Here is a 15,805-nt window from a genome sequence, read left to right as displayed (position 1 = left end):
ATGTTCCTTCCTAACGTAAAGTGTTACTAAACCCAGGACCCTGCATTCTGATCTCCCTTTTCTCATCAGCAGTATATAGCAGTCTTGTGACTTCTATCATTGTCCAGCCAAGCACTGGTTAAAGCTTGTAGGAAGAGTTTTGACTGCCCTATGAGGCTGTAGGATTCCTGACTCTCTGTCTGGACTGTGCCGATTGGCCCTATGCTGATCACATGCACTCTTTCAAGAAATAAAAAAACTCTCTAGCAATACTCATCAAACTGAGCATGTGCAGAGTGCCTCCGTTGGCTCTGTGTTATCAGGAAATCATCAGGGGACAGAGGAAGGGGGGGAGGATCAGAGAAGCCAAGTACAAATTTCCTTTTTACACAATGCTGAGGATTAACCCCTTAGGTTCCACAGTATAACAAGAATGCTTTACTGCATATAAAGAGTAATTTTACTGTTGTGGGTTTAGTAACACTTTAAGTACCCAATATCGTAAATTGCATGGCAGGGAAGCAAAGAGAAGGCAAGTATAAGCACCAGGATCAGCACCAGGATTATTAAAACAGAACCCCAGCCAAAAATATTGAATAGCCTATTAAAAGGTCAACTACATGAAAAAAAAAAAAAAAAAAAAAAAAAAAAAGCTTGGATGGATTGCAACATATTTTAGCGCTCACAATATTGCCTTGATCCAGTATGCCAATACCCCTTTGCCGTATACCTCTAACAGCCATCAACAGCATATCTTGTCAATAATTTTTCAAACTGTACGATTTTGTATGACTGAGTCATACAAGTTCCTGCCATTTTTTTATATCCTTTTATTATAGGACTGCCTGGCCCCACGTCCGATGTTGCCACACTGCTTACACTTATACAGCATTTCCATGGCCTATATATTTATTCACGTGTAGTGAAGACGTTCTCTTATATGTTTGTTAGTCTGTCTGCATTTGTTTGTCCAATGACAACGTTGTCATTAGATGGTGAACGGTGGAGGTTCATTGATTTGATTTTGTAACTTGTGTAATTAATTTTTGTGTATTTATACAATTAATACATTTCTATTTTGTCATAATTAGTTTAATTTTTCTGTTAGTTCTGTGGCTCTATATGTGGCATCTTTTTCTATGCCTTTTCTTTTTGGTGTAGTTTCTTTTCCTTATTGCATGGCCAGCCACTGAGCCCCACCCATCCACAGGGTAAGTAGATGAGTATCTGGCTTTCCTTATTGTTCCAGTTTGGCTTCCATACCCTTTCTTGTCTTTTTCATTATTTGTTACATTGTTCTGGGGACTATGAATCCCACACCTATGTTAAGTACATGACAGGGCTAGTTCCTAGCTTAGCTTACCGCCTGCAAGTCTTGAATTCTTGTGTTCAATCCGAATATTATCTCTTGTCGTTCCTCAGAAGAGTTTGGGTATGGATACACGTGACAATGGTAACTGTAATGCAATAGCAAAAAAGCAATTTTACGCTAAATGTTGAAGTGATTTAATGTATCTTTCAGCAGCAAACAATGGTTTTGACTGAAATGCGAATGTTGTTAAAGGAAATATATAGTTGTTTATAGAAAACATTTCAGATATGCAATGTGGATGCAATCAGTTTAAAGCAAAACATATGTTGAGGGTCCATTTAAACCAAACCAGTGCATTGTGGGGCGTTTAATGCATGTTATATATAGGCATCAACATGCATTGTGTTAAGGCAGCCAAGTTACCCGCACATGCAGCCATCGAACCTTAACTATATATCAGACATGTACCATTTCTTGTAATGCTTTATTGTGCAGTTTAACGCAGGTACACCATAAAAAGACAGCTCTATCGCACACACGACCAGTATACACTAAAATGCAGGGTGCTGGGGCAACCGGTGGATGGCGTCACACAAACAAAAAACACGTTGCCAGTCTACCTTAAAGCAATATTCAACCCAAAACCAAAGATGTAATATATTGCAGCTTACCAATAAATAGATTTGGTGGCTACAATAGTTTTCTTTTTTAGGCTTTTCCCCCTCCGTTTTTACCTGGTGATCTGGCCAGTAACACACCTCCTGTATTAGAGTGCCATAAAGACCAACAGAAACACCTTTGGACAACAACGTCAGTCTGGAGGAGGGGACTGTTAAATGCATTAGCAGATTTAGATATAGTAACAAACTGAAGCCCAAAACTGAAAACTAGCTAACAGTTGATAAGCAGCTAAAGCAATAGTTTTTTTTTCTTCTGGGGAAAGGTTTTACTTGATTAAATAAAATCATTGTAAGCACCACTGTCAATTGTAAATGGTTTGTCCCAACACTTAACTGCTACATCTGCAGGACAGGTCAGGAAAGTACGCTTAAAAAAAATAAAATTAAAAAAAATGCAGCCACCACATCAAAGAATTAGCAAGTTGAAATATAATAGATGCTTGCTTTTGGGTTTAAAGTGGTTGTAAACCCTCTTTTTTTTTAAATAACAAACATGTCATACTTGCCTCCACTGTGAAGTTCGTTTTGCACAGAGTGGCCCTGGTCCTCCTCTTCTGGGGTCCCTCAGCGGTCCCTTCCTGCATCAAGTGTCCCCGTTGGAGAAGGCTCTTCTAATGTGGACACCTGTGCAGGCACGCTCCCCGAGTCCAGCATCTGTGTCCATTCGCACAGAATGCAGGACTCGGTTCCGCATCATTGGATTTAATTGACAGCAGCGGGAGACAATGGCTGCGCTGCTATCAATCTATCCAATCAGGACACGAGACACCAGCTAGAGCTGGTGTGCTCATTCCTGGCCGGAGGATGACAGCGTTCAGGTAAGTAAAACGGGGGGGCTGCAGCACTACAGAAGGTTTTTTACCTTAATGCATAGACTGAGGGTTTACAACCCCTTTAATACCGCATTAAACTTCAACAATAAGACAGCCTTTCCTGACATTCCTTTAGCATATCAATCAACATCATTTTGGAACCTTCAGGGATTCCTTCATCAGATAGCGACATCTCACTGTTTGACATACTGAATGAACATCAATAAAGGCAGCTATTAATGTTGAAGATTTAAGGGGTTGTAATGGCAGAAGGTTTTTTATCTTGATGCATTATATGATAAAAAGCGTTCTGTGTGCAGCAGCCCATCCCAGTACCCCCTATTACTTGACTGAGTCCATCTAGATCCACCAATGTTGCAGGAGTGTCCTGGCTGCCCGGGACTCCCCTCCTCATTGGCCAAGACAACAGCGCAGTGCCATAGGCTCCTACTGCTCAGCCAGCCAATGAGGAGAGAGGAGAGAAAGGGGGTGGGGCTGGGCCGCAGTTCTGTGTCTGAATGGACACAGGGAGCGCTCGGCTCGGGTGCCCCCATAGCAAGCTGCTTGCTGTGGGGGCACTCAACAGGAGGGAGAGGCCAGGAGCACCGAAGAGGGAGAATAAAAGGAGAATCTGGGCTGCTCTGTGCAAATCCACTGCATGGAGCAGGCAAGTATGACATCTTTAACTACAAAAAAAACAAAAAAACACAGAGACTTTAGTATCACTTTAAGGTGTGCCGGCAACATATTTTTCACCAGTAACACAGGTGCATTGGGGCGATACTAAAAATGAAGAGGCAGCATAACGCTCCAATGGATGCATGGAGCATTACCTCATGTTACTGTAATGAACCCTTACAGTTTTACCTGCCAACAGGATTGCATTTCTGTACAACCAGCCTTATGGTTTGTATCTATTTTCCAACTGTACACAGCTAGAGAGGTGAGAGTTTCTTATTAAAAAGATAAAGTTCACTTTTTGGAAAAAAAATAAATAAAATAAATGCACTATTTTTTTGCAGGTAAAGGAGGGGGGGGGGACCCACAGCGGCTGCAGCATTGGGAACATGTTACACCATAAAAACAGGTGGAATATGTAACATGTTCCCAAAAGGTGAACTTAACCTGTAAGCATTTCAGCCTCCTAAGACACTCACCACCTTCCACATTTGAAAGTGAACCACCATCATTACCTCTGTCCAGTGAGACCTAGGAAATAGCAGTTTAGTTGGAAAAAATGACAAATCCTCTGGCAGGTAAATTAGGACACATATACCCATCAGCCATGTATTTTGGTACTTGCCAGAAGTTCCATATGAACACAAATATTCCTCTCAAGGTGTGCCAATGTTTTAAAAGCTTTGTTTCTATTGATATAGAGTTGAAAAAATACATGGGACAACAATACAAGTCCAATAATTATATACAGTATCTCACAAAAGTGAGTACACCCCTCACATTATATCTTTTCATGTGAAAACACTGAAGAAATGACACTTAGCTACAATGTAAAGTAGTGAGTGTACAGCTTGTATAACGGTGTAAATTTGCTGTCCCCTCAAAACAACAACACACAGCCATTAATGTCTAAAGCGCTGGCAACAAAAGTGAGTACACCCCTAAGTGAAAATGTCCAAATTGGGCCCAATGTGTCAATATTTTGTGTGGCCATCATTAATTTTCCAACACCGCCTTAACCTTCTTGGGCAGGGAGTTCACCAGAGCTTCACAGGTTGCCACTGGAGTCCTCTTCATCTCCTCCATGATGACATCACAGAGCTGGTGGATGTTAGAGACCTTGCACTCCTCCACCTTCCGTTTAAGGATGCCCCACAGATGCTCAATAGGGTTTAGGTCTGGAGACATGCTTGGCTAGTCTATCACCTTTACCTTCAGCTTCTTTAGCAAGGCAGTGGTTGCCTTGGAGGTGTTTTTGGGGTCGTTATGTTGGAATACTGACCTGTGGCCCAGTCTCCAAAGGGAGGGGATCATGCTCTGCTTCAGCATGTCACAGTACATGTTGGCATTCATGTTTCCTTCAATGTACTGTAGCTCCCTAGTGGCGGCAGCACTCATTTATCTTGGTCTCATCAGACCACAGGACATGGCTCCACTAATCTATATCCTTAGTCTGCTTGTCTTCAGCAAACGGTTTGTGGGCTTTCTTGTGCATCATCTGTAGAAGAGGCTTCCTTCTGGGACAACAGCCATGCAGGCGTATGGTCTGAGCACTGACAGGCTGACCCCTCACCCCTTCAACCTCGGCAGCAATGCTAGCAGCACCATATGTCTATTTCCCAAAGACAACCTCTGGATATGACACTGGGCATGTGCACTCAACTTCTTTGGTTGACCATGGCGAGGCCTGTTCTGAGTAGAACCTGTCCTGTTAAACCGCTGTATGGTCTTGGCCACCGTGCTGCAGCTCAGTTTCAGGGCAATCTTCTTATAGCATAGGCCATCTTTATGTAGAGCAACAATTCTTTTTTTTTCAGAATCTCAGAGTTCTTTGCCATGAGGTGCCATGTTGAACTTCCAGTGACCAGTGTGAGAGCGATAACACCAAATGTAACACACCTGCTCCCCATTCACACCTGAGACCTTGTAACTCTAACGAGTCACATGACACCGGGGAGGGAAAATGGCTAATTGGGCCCAATTTGGACATTTTCACTTAGGGGTGTACTCACTTTTGTTGCCAGCAGTTTAGACATTAATGGCTGTGTGTTGAGTTATTTTGAGGGGACAGCAAATTTACACCGTTATACAAGCTGTACACTCACTACTTTACATTGTAGCAAAGTGTAATTTCTTCAGTGTTGTCACATGAAAAGAAATAATAAAATATTTACAAAAATGTGAATGGTATACAAATTTTTGTGAGATACTGTATATTTGTAGTTTTCCTGAAAAGGAGTTCTGCAAAGTGATAGACTGAAACCAGTCACTTAGGAGTACTAAAGGCATTTTTTTTTTTTTTTTTAACTTTTGTAAAGAGTGGTGAGGAATTAGAATATTTTTTGAGGTTTTTATTGTTGTCTGTGTCCCTGTTAGGGAGATTCACCCTACCTATGTGTCATGTTTATCATCATCACCGAAAGTGAAAAAGACAAATTTTGGGTTGTCCCCAGAACAGGAATATTGGGGATATCTGGCCCTGGGGACAACCATGGATGCCCTCACTTTAGAGTCAAGGTGTTCAGCCTGCAGCACTGATGGCTGTGAATGCAGCACGACACAAAATCATAAACTTAATTAAGAACAGGGGGGAGATTTTTTTGTAAAAATGCATTTACACTTAGCGAACACATGTGGCCTAAGAAAAACTGGATGGTGTCTCTTTACTGGACTTTTAGAAGTTTTATCTTCCCAAAGAAAAATATTCCCACGCCCGCCTGACCCAATCACTCCTTGTTCATGTCATCAGTTTTCAGCAGTACCTATATTTATGAGCAACTATTTTCAAGGATGAAGCACACAAAGGGCAAAATTAGAACCAAAATATCTGATGAGCACTTGCTACATCATCCATCGAACCAGACACTTATGTGTTAGTTTATCAAAAACCGTGTCAAATATTGGGCTAGTTTTATGTTGCCCTCTTTTACTTAGAAAAATTAAGTTTTGAAACTCAGATAGGTACATTATCTACATCAGTGATCATTAACTTGTGATCTGCCTGACTTTTTCTGCTGACCAGCTATCCTTAGTGTATTTTATGTGTGAATTAAGAGGTGCAGTGCTTTTTAAATAAAAGTCCAAGAAATTTAAAGGTCATGAAGGGCCAAAACACTTCTTGAGATGAATACTGGTACGCTGGATAGAAAAAGCCGTCACCAACACCCAATAGTACTGACTCTTACCCTAAATCAAAGGGATTTGCACAGTGGATGGTCAAATAATAGAAACAGCGATCATCACAAGCTGGTAGAACCACTCCGCCAGAGGTATGCTGATCAATGCACAGGTATGGATATCAATACTCTAATTTCGCCATATATCCATACCTGTGCATTGATCAGCATACCTCTGGAGGAGTGGTTCTACCTGTTTGCGATGATCGCCGTTTCTATCATTTGACCATGCACTGTGCAAATCCCTTTGATTTAGGGTTAGAGTCAGTATTAGTGGGTGTTGGTGACGGCTTTTTATAGCCAGCGTACCAGTAATTCATCTCAAGAAGTGGTTTTGGCTCTTCATGAACTTTATATTACTTATTGGACTTTTATTTAATAAGTGCTGCACCTCTTCATTTATTTCTTCCATTGTACCCAGCAATATTGTGTCAGCTGCTGTTTGCCTGTTATTGATCTTAAGCGCAACAGATTTGTTATTTTAACGTTATTTTATGTGTGGCCCAAGACAATTCCTCTCCTTCAAATGTGGCCCAGGAAGGTGAAAAGGTTGTACGACCCTGCTTTAGAGGGATGGTCTTCAACTTCCTGTTTTGCCAAGGGACAGAAAGTGACCCCTCCATTACTCGAACCAAAATGAAAAAAAAAAAAAAGTTTTGTTCTAGTTCTTCTTTAAAGTGGTTGTAAAGCCACTGTGTGATGTTGCTACAATCTCCTGTTAAGTTAAATGATGTGCCCTAGTGTATGTGTTTAAAACACATACACTGGGGTACATCATTTAATGTAACAAAGGCGATTGTAGCAATAAGACTCAGGATAGCAGCAGGAGGGGAGGGTCAGGGAGCAGATCGGGGTGGACAGGCAGGGAGGGGAAGAGAGGACAGAGGAGAGACAGCAGATGATGGAGGCGCGTAAACTGACCACGGCGTCAGGTCTCAGCAGCCATGATAAACCGTGGTCCGTTTACAGAGGGGAGGGCAGAACCAGGCAGGATCAGCCAGGTATTTCAGATGATAAAGCACGAAAAAAGAAAAAAACAAACTAAAGTCAATAAAAATTAAACACATGTACACAATCCCAAAAGTTTACAGTGGAGTGATATGTGAACAATTACAGCAGCAATTCTCCTGCACAAAATATATACAGTAATCAAAATTGGAAAACATAGAATCGCGTTAAACATATGAAAAATACATATAGTGAATGTGCTCTCATACACCAACCTGATATTAGGATAATCTTATATCCAAATATGTGCAACCATATGAATAATAAACAAACACACACACACCTACCCCTATTCCCTCTTCCTCTCACTCTCATACCATTTTTCTCCTCTTTACAGCCCATCCTGTGCTCAGCGGCCTGGTTGCACCTTTCCTGCCTGGCGGTGTTTCTATTGGGGTGCTGCGGTTTCTCGGTGGCTGTGATCCGCGGATCGGGGGATATGTGCTCGGCCTCAGCCCCGGGTGAGAATTTGTTGACCCAGACCACTTACATATCCCGGCTCATTGGTTGCCATTGACCAATGAATTATATGTAAGCATCATTGAGACATAGGTTTCTTTTATACTTACTTTCTATCTATCCATAACTGACTCTATACTAATAGATGGCTTTATTGTTTTAATTTTTAGTTAATTTGCATCGGACTCCTGATGATTGGTAGAAAGCCAAGAAACGCATAGCGTTACCAACTTATGGATGCACATATTGTTGTTTTTTGTTCTTTGTTTTTTTATTTAAGAATAACAATATTTCTCTTTTCTGTAACTGCCTCGATTACATGAATTATGTTCATTGCTTGTATTATGTTAAACTACGTTGTACAGTGTATTCTATGAAACTTATTTTACGCAAACCGTATTAAAAAGATATTTTGTACCATTTTATACTTCGAATGTCTTTGGAGATTATGGTATCCCAGGCTATATGCACATTTATGGTTATTACAATATTTTACCCATTACAGATATAACATTTGTTTCAGGTCAACCCCTTTTGACCTGGAACAACCAGTTTCTGCATCCATTGGCATGTCTCAATTAAAGTCCCGCTACCATCCCCTCTTTCTTTACCATAAACTATTGGGATGGAGACATGTCAGTGTAATCATTGGTGTGGACAGGTCACAATTCTAATTTAAATTAATAGACCAAATGAGATTGTGTCCATAAGGCCTGCAGAGCAGTATCACCTGTGAACTCTAAGGGGTTTATTTACTAAAGGCAAATCCACTTTGCACTACAAGTGCACAGCAAGTGCACTTGGAAGTGCAGTCGCTGTAGATCCGAGGGGAACATGGAAGGAGAATAAAAAACAGCATTTTTGCTTGTTACATGATTGGATGATAAAATCAGCAGAGCTTACCCTCATTTCAGATCTCCTCAGATTTACAGCAACTGCACTTCCAAGTGTACTTTCAGTGCACTTGTAGTGCAGAGTGGATTTGCCTTTAGTAAATCAACGCCTATATGTCCATCCAAAATAGTGCAATCTTCAAGCTCAAAAGAAGAATTAGTGCAGAAATCCACCACCATTAAGTAAGGGGTTACTGCTTACCAGAAGCCCGTGATCCCCGGGGGCGGAGCGACGCGCTGACGTCACCTTGTGTTGCTGTTGATGGTTCCAGAAGGACGGGTTAGTCTGAGTGCTATCGATTGACGCACCAGATACTAAGGCGTTTTTATCTGCTTCTCTATGTAAGTGCATTATTGTATTTTATTACACAATAAACTTTGAAGGTTTTACACTATGGAGCACTTATTATTTTTGCATGCCATGAACATCTACCCATGAGCGTGGAATGAAATGAGGAGATTTGGAGTGCTATGAGTTTTGTTGGGTGTCTCTGGAGATCGTAATACCATCCCCATTATATCGAGGATATACAGGCTTCCCTTGATCCTCTGTAGCTGGGGATCACGGGCTTCCGGTAAGCAGTAACCCCTTACTTAATGGTGGTGGATTTCTGCACTAGTTCTTCTTTTGAGCTTGAAGATTTCACTATTTTGGATGGACATTTAGAGTTCACGGGTGATACTGCCGTGCAGGCCTTATGGACACAATCTCATTTGGTCTATTAACTTGTCATGATCAATCTTTTTTGGATAATTTTACACTATATAATTTAAGTGTTTTGCTTATTTTTTCTATTTTGTTTATTATTTATATGGTTGCACATATTTGGATATAAGATTATCCTAATATCAGGTTGGTGTATGAGAGCACATTCACTATATGTATTTTTCATATGTTTAGCGTGATTCTATGTTTTCCAATTTTAGATGATACAAAAGGGCCAATTTACACAGCACAAGCACTGTGCAGTTATTCATGCTTTAAAGGACAGGATTCATTTTTTTTTTTGGAAGGGGCCAGGGTTCAAACTCCTAGAAGAAGTCTGAGTCAGTGTACCAGCTTGTTCTGGGACAGTTTCCTCTTTTGCTCTATTTTATCCAGGCAGAATTCTCACGAGAAGAATGGCATGCATAAGTCTGAAATGAGTCTAGAAAATTATCAGGGCATCAAATACACTAACAGAGGTAACTTGCTCTTGAACCTGGAAGTCAAGATATCCACATCCTCATCACTGATATCTCAGGTTGAAGATGTCCCCCTTGGTTCAGGCAGTAAGCCACATTTCAACTGTCCACTCCTGGGATGCAGGAGGACATCAGGGAGAGCAAAAATGACTGAACAGTGTTTTTTATGTCCACGAGATGATCAGGCTTTCTGCCTTTAAGACTGCATGACTCTTGGTGCCTCCTTGGCGATTGACGTAGGCCACAGCAGTGGTATTGTCCGATTGTCCCTAATCAAGTGTTCAGTGGTGCACAGCCATTTTTATCGCTTTAAGCACCATAATGCTGATAGGGAGCTTGGCTTCCTCTGGATACCATGACCCTGTACTGTGAGAGATAAACACTCCTTCCCAGCATCCCCAGCCTGAGAGACTGGTATTGGTTATCACCTTCCAGTGGTATGGTGGAACAACTTCCCTATAGGCCCCCTAACCTGAGGGAGGAAGTGGAGACGGATCTCCTATCACAAATTGGATTAGCAGCAAGGATGGGAAGTGTTATCATAATGGGGGATTTTAATTATCCAGACATAGACTGGGCAGAGGGAACAGCGCATTCATTTAAGGCTCGCCAGTTCCTTAATGTCTTGCAGGACAATTTTATGGGTCAGATGGTAGACGCACCAACTAGAAATAAAACATTACTGGATCTACTGATTACCAACAATACAGACCTGATCACGGATGTGGAAATACGGGGCAATTTAGGTAACAGCGATCACAGGTCAAATAGTTTCAGTATAAATCACACAAATAGGAAACATGAAGGGAACACAAAGACACTGAATTTCAAAAGAGCCAACTTCCCTAAACTACAAACCTTGCTAAAAGGCATACATTGGGATAAAAAATTAGGAACAAAGAATACGGAGGAGAGATGGGTTTGCTTTAAAAGCATATTAAATAAAGGCATTAGCCAATGTATCCCATTGGGTAATAAATTTAAAAGAGGGAACAAAAATCCTGGATAGCTTAACTCCAATGTAAAAATGCATATAAAAGCAAAGGAGAAGGCCTTCAAAAAATACAAGGTTGAGGGATCATCCTCAGCATTCAGACTGTATAAAGAATGCAACAAGAAATGTAAGGGTGCAATTAGGACGGCTAAGATAGAACATGAAAGACACATAGCGGAGGAGAGCAAAAAAAATCCCAAGAAATTCTTTAAGTATGTAAACAGTAAAGAAGGGAGGACAGACCATATTGGCCCCATAAAGAATGAGGAAGGACATCTGGTTACAAAAGGATGGGGAGATGGCGAAGGTATTTAATTTATTCTTCTCCTCAGTCTTCACGAGTGAATCGGGGGGCTTCAGTAACCAAAACTGCAGTGTTTATCCTCATGACACAACACAGGAAGCACCTCCATGGTTAACAGAGGACAGAATTAAAATTAGACTTGAGAAACTTAACATTAATAAATCACCGGGACCAGATGGCTTGCATCCGAGGGTACTTAGGGAACTCGGTCAAGTGATTGCCAGACCATTGTTCCTAATTTTTACAGACAGTCTATTGACTGGAATGGTACCAGCTGATTGGAGAAAAGCCAATGTAGCACCAATATTTAAAAAGGGCCCAAAATACATCCCTGGGAATTACAGACCAGTTAGCCTAACATCAATAGTATGTAAACTCTTGGAGGGGATGATAAGGGACTATATACAAGATTTTAATAATAAGAACGATATCATTAGCAGTAATCAGCATGGATTCATGAAGAATCGTTCTTGCTAAACCAATCTATTAACCTTCTATGAGGAGGTGAGTTTCCATCTAGATAAAGGAAGGCCCGTAGACGTGGTGTATCTGGATTTTGCAAAAGCATTTGACACAGTTCCCAATAAACGTTTACCGTACAAAATAAGGTCCGTTGGCATGGACCATAGGGTGAGTACATGGATTGAAAACTGGCTACAAGGGCGAGTTCAGAGGGTGGTGATAAATGAACTCAGAATGGTCAGGGGTGGGTAGTGGAGTTCCCCAGGGTTCTGTGCTGGGACCAATCCTATTTAATTTGTTTATAAACGACCTGGAGGATGGGATAAACAGTTCAATCTCTGTATTTGCAGATGATACTAAGCTAAGCAGGGCAATAACTTCTCCGCAGGATGTGGAAACCTTGCAAAAAGACCTGAACAAATTAATGGGGTGGGCGACTACATGGCAAATGAGGTTCAATGTAGAAAAATGTAAAATAATGCATTTGGGTGGCAAAAATATGAATGCAATCTATACACTGGGGGGAGAACCTCTGGGGGAATCTAGGATGGAAAAGGACCTGGGGGTCCTAGTAGATGATAGGCTCAGCAATGGCATGCAATGCCAAGCTGCTGCTAATAAAGCAAACAGAATATTGGCATGCATAAAAAGGGGGATCAACGCAAGAGATAAAACGATAATTCTCCCACTCTACAAGGCTCTGGTCCGGCCGCACCTGGAGTATGCTGTCCAGTTCTGGGCACCAGTCCTCAGGAAGGATGTACTGGAAATGGAGCGAGTACAAAGAACGGCAACAAAGCTAATAAAGGGTCTGGAGGATCTTAGTTATGAGGAAAGGTTGCAAGCACTGAACTTATTCTCTCTGGAGAAGAGACGCTTGATAGGGGATACGATTTCAATTTACAAATACTGTACTGGTGACCCCACAATAGGGATAAAACTTTTTCGCAGAAGAGAGTTTCATAAGACTCGTGGCCACTCATTACAATTAGAAGAAAAGAGGTTTAACCTTAAACTACGTAGAGGGTTCTTTACTGTAAGAGCGGCAAGGATGTGGAATTCCCTTCCACAGGCGGTGGTCTCAGCGGGGAGCATTGATAGCTTCAAGAAACTATTAGATAATCACCTGAATGACCGCAACATACAGGGATATACAAAGTAATACTGACACATAATCACACACATAGGTTGGACTTGATGGACTTGTGTCTTTTTTCAACCTCACCTACTATGTAACTATGTAACTTCCCCACTGCCAAGGCTGGGTTGCAAATTCACCAAGCTAGAGAGTTTGTTGCTTAGCTGGATAAGAGCATGGTCAGGTCGAGAGAGAATGCATGTTTGATCCATGCCAACAAGAGGTTGTGTTGGAGAGGCCTTGAATAGAGTTGGGTGAAAGGCATAGGCTCGAGGCCCAAAACACTCAAGGAGACTCTCACAAAGAGACTCTTTAACCTCAAGGCCCAAGACGTGAGATCTGAGAGACCAGCTTGAAAGTTGATAAGATAACAAAGTATGAATTATCTGAATAGTCATGTGGATGTTTGCAGATAGCTGAAAGGGTAATAAGTCCTTCAGAAGAAGGTCGCCCAGATACCCTGTGACCTGAATGCCTTGAGTTCTTAGGAGGGGAAGAAGGGTGCAAGAACCTTTGTAAATACTTTGGAAGCAGAGGACAGGCCAAAGGTCAGTGTAACAAACTGGAAATTATCTCCTACTGCAAAATGCAAAAAAGTGCTGATGCGCTGAGGTGCGTAAATGTGAATATGCAGATAAGCATCTTGAAGAAACTTTGGAACTAAGCGGTACTTGTTTAGGGATTTTAGGTCCTGCATAGGACACATTACCCCATTTAGGTTTTGGGACTGTGAACATCTTTGAATAGAAACCTCTGAACCTGTTCTACTACCGGAATGACCAATCCCTGGGACAAGAGATGGTTCAGGGCAGTCTGCAAATCTAACTGTCATTAAGCAGATTTTGGTTGATTTGAGTGGAGCAGTGAAGGGGTAGAGTTTGAAACTTTGTACCCCATTTGAAATCAACAATTAAAACACACAGGTCTGGGATGTCAGCGACCAAGAGACATAAAAACTAACAGACATCACCACTTTTGTAACCTTCTGCTGTAGAAGCAGGGCTTTTCCTCCTGTGACATATCTGACAAATTTGTTAAGTCCCTCACCAAAGAGATGTTCTCCTTCAAAGGGCATATGTGTGAGGTTTGTTTTACAGGTAGCTGTTGCAAAGCTGGGCCTGAGAGAGTAAAGAGAGCCTACAGCAGAGATTCAATAAACAAGGTGATTGTCTAACCTGTCTGTGTTGCTGGTTCCTATATAAGGCCAGGCTTAGCCCATCATAGTGGGCATACCCCCAAGAGGAGTCTACAGAGTCTGGGTTTCATAGGGATAGACTAATCGGCTTGGACCTGTATAGCACCCTGCAGCTAACTACATGCATTTCACCAAGTGCTGAGGTTAGTGCCCAAGCAGGATCCAGTGCTGAAGCATGTTACAGGCCATCTACAAGTTGTGGGGTTTGGGTACAGCTCCCAAGATTCTACAGTGGTTGCAGTGATCCAAATGCACTGCCTCTATTGTTGCGAATATGATGTGAAGTCAAATAATAAAAACTAGTTGAGCCAAGAATGACTTAATTGTAATGGAGGTCCATCACCTTAGGACACTAACAAAAACAAAAATTGAGGACTCTGAGTGGGGTAGGTTTTTTGAGGGGACACCCAGGGGGCATGTCTCAAAAGCCTGCCAGTTTCCATCACCTGAAGGTACCAGACTATAACCCAGGGTCTATGAATACTTTGTCTATGTTCTGTAGTGATATCCAAAGATATTGAATTTGAGGTAATTTAAAATTCCTCTATTTCTCTCATGCCGACACAGGTAGGAATCACTTTAGGACATTAGCAGAAAGCTGAGAACTTAGGCTAGGGTACAATTATCTGAAAGTAACAGCCTTTCAAATGTAAAGGTTTTGTTTCCATAGTTTTTATTAGTTTTACAATGAAAAATGGCAATACAGATGAAAATTGATTTGTACATTACTGAACATACAGCATTAAGGTTGTCAGCTCAAATTTAAATTTTAAATAGTAAACATCTAACCAAGCATTTTGACAGCTAGCATAATCACACACACACACACATATATAAATATCAATGCCTAATACTGCACAATAGCAACGTATCAGAGACAGAGTGCCTGCGCTGTAAGCCAAACAGACCTGACTGCATTGCACAATGCTGCCAGCAAGTTTCCTATCAAGTTTCAGGCACTGGGATAGAGGGAGAGGTGTGTAGGTTGTCTTACGGCAGGAAAAAAAGATCACAGCATCTTTACTGTAAAAGTTGGAAATAGTGATGCAAATTACTCTACAGAACACTCACCAGTCACAGATCTTTTTCACTTTCTGTCCAATCTGGTCTCCCCAGTAAGAAATTAGAAACACAAACCACTTTGTTGGCTCTTCCTTTAAAAATGAAAAAAAAAAAAAAAAGAAATAGTCCTGTATCAAAATTAAACCTTAATATAACAATACTTTAAGATATGACCACAAAATGACACCAAATATATATGAACCAGCAACAAATGGTAGAGCTTTAAAAAGGACAACGTCATTCACTTTTCTTCTTTTGAGGGCTTTTCTTGCTTGATTTTATTAAAAAAAAAAGTCCAACAAACTTCCAGAATAGAAAATAGAGTAGCTTCCCTCACAGGGGGGTTTTCAGCATTTCCATCCAAAGAAATACCCAATCAGCCTGTAGGCTTATACAGTACATGCAGCATTTCTGCTCTGGCATTACCTTTTAGGCCCTTTGTCTGCCTCCCACGTATGAAGACAGTCT

At 41.3% G+C, this 15,805-nt stretch overlaps 1 protein-coding gene across 2 annotated transcripts in view; it reads right to left on the bottom strand.

The window, feature by feature from the left end:
- The window catches only part of ATP6V0A2 (ATPase H+ transporting V0 subunit a2), a 113,563-nt gene that overhangs the window by 64,120 nt on the left and 33,638 nt on the right, over positions 1-15,805 (bottom strand). For both annotated transcript variants that reach the window (XM_073627605.1, XM_073627616.1), the window contains exons 7-8: positions 15,347-15,429; positions 1,343-1,436 (exon numbers count right to left, since the gene is read on the bottom strand). In XM_073627605.1, the coding sequence (XP_073483706.1) occupies positions 1,343-1,436; positions 15,347-15,429 (177 nt within the window). The remainder of the gene's footprint in view (positions 1-1,342; positions 1,437-15,346; positions 15,430-15,805) is intronic.

The sequence above is a fragment of the Aquarana catesbeiana genome, linkage group LG01, assembly GCF_042186555.1.
Source record: "Aquarana catesbeiana isolate 2022-GZ linkage group LG01, ASM4218655v1, whole genome shotgun sequence".
Classification (NCBI taxonomy): domain Eukaryota; kingdom Metazoa; phylum Chordata; class Amphibia; order Anura; family Ranidae; genus Aquarana; species Aquarana catesbeiana.
The sequence above is the reverse complement of the archived record's forward strand: the minus strand, read 5'-3'. Positions and strand labels throughout refer to the sequence as shown.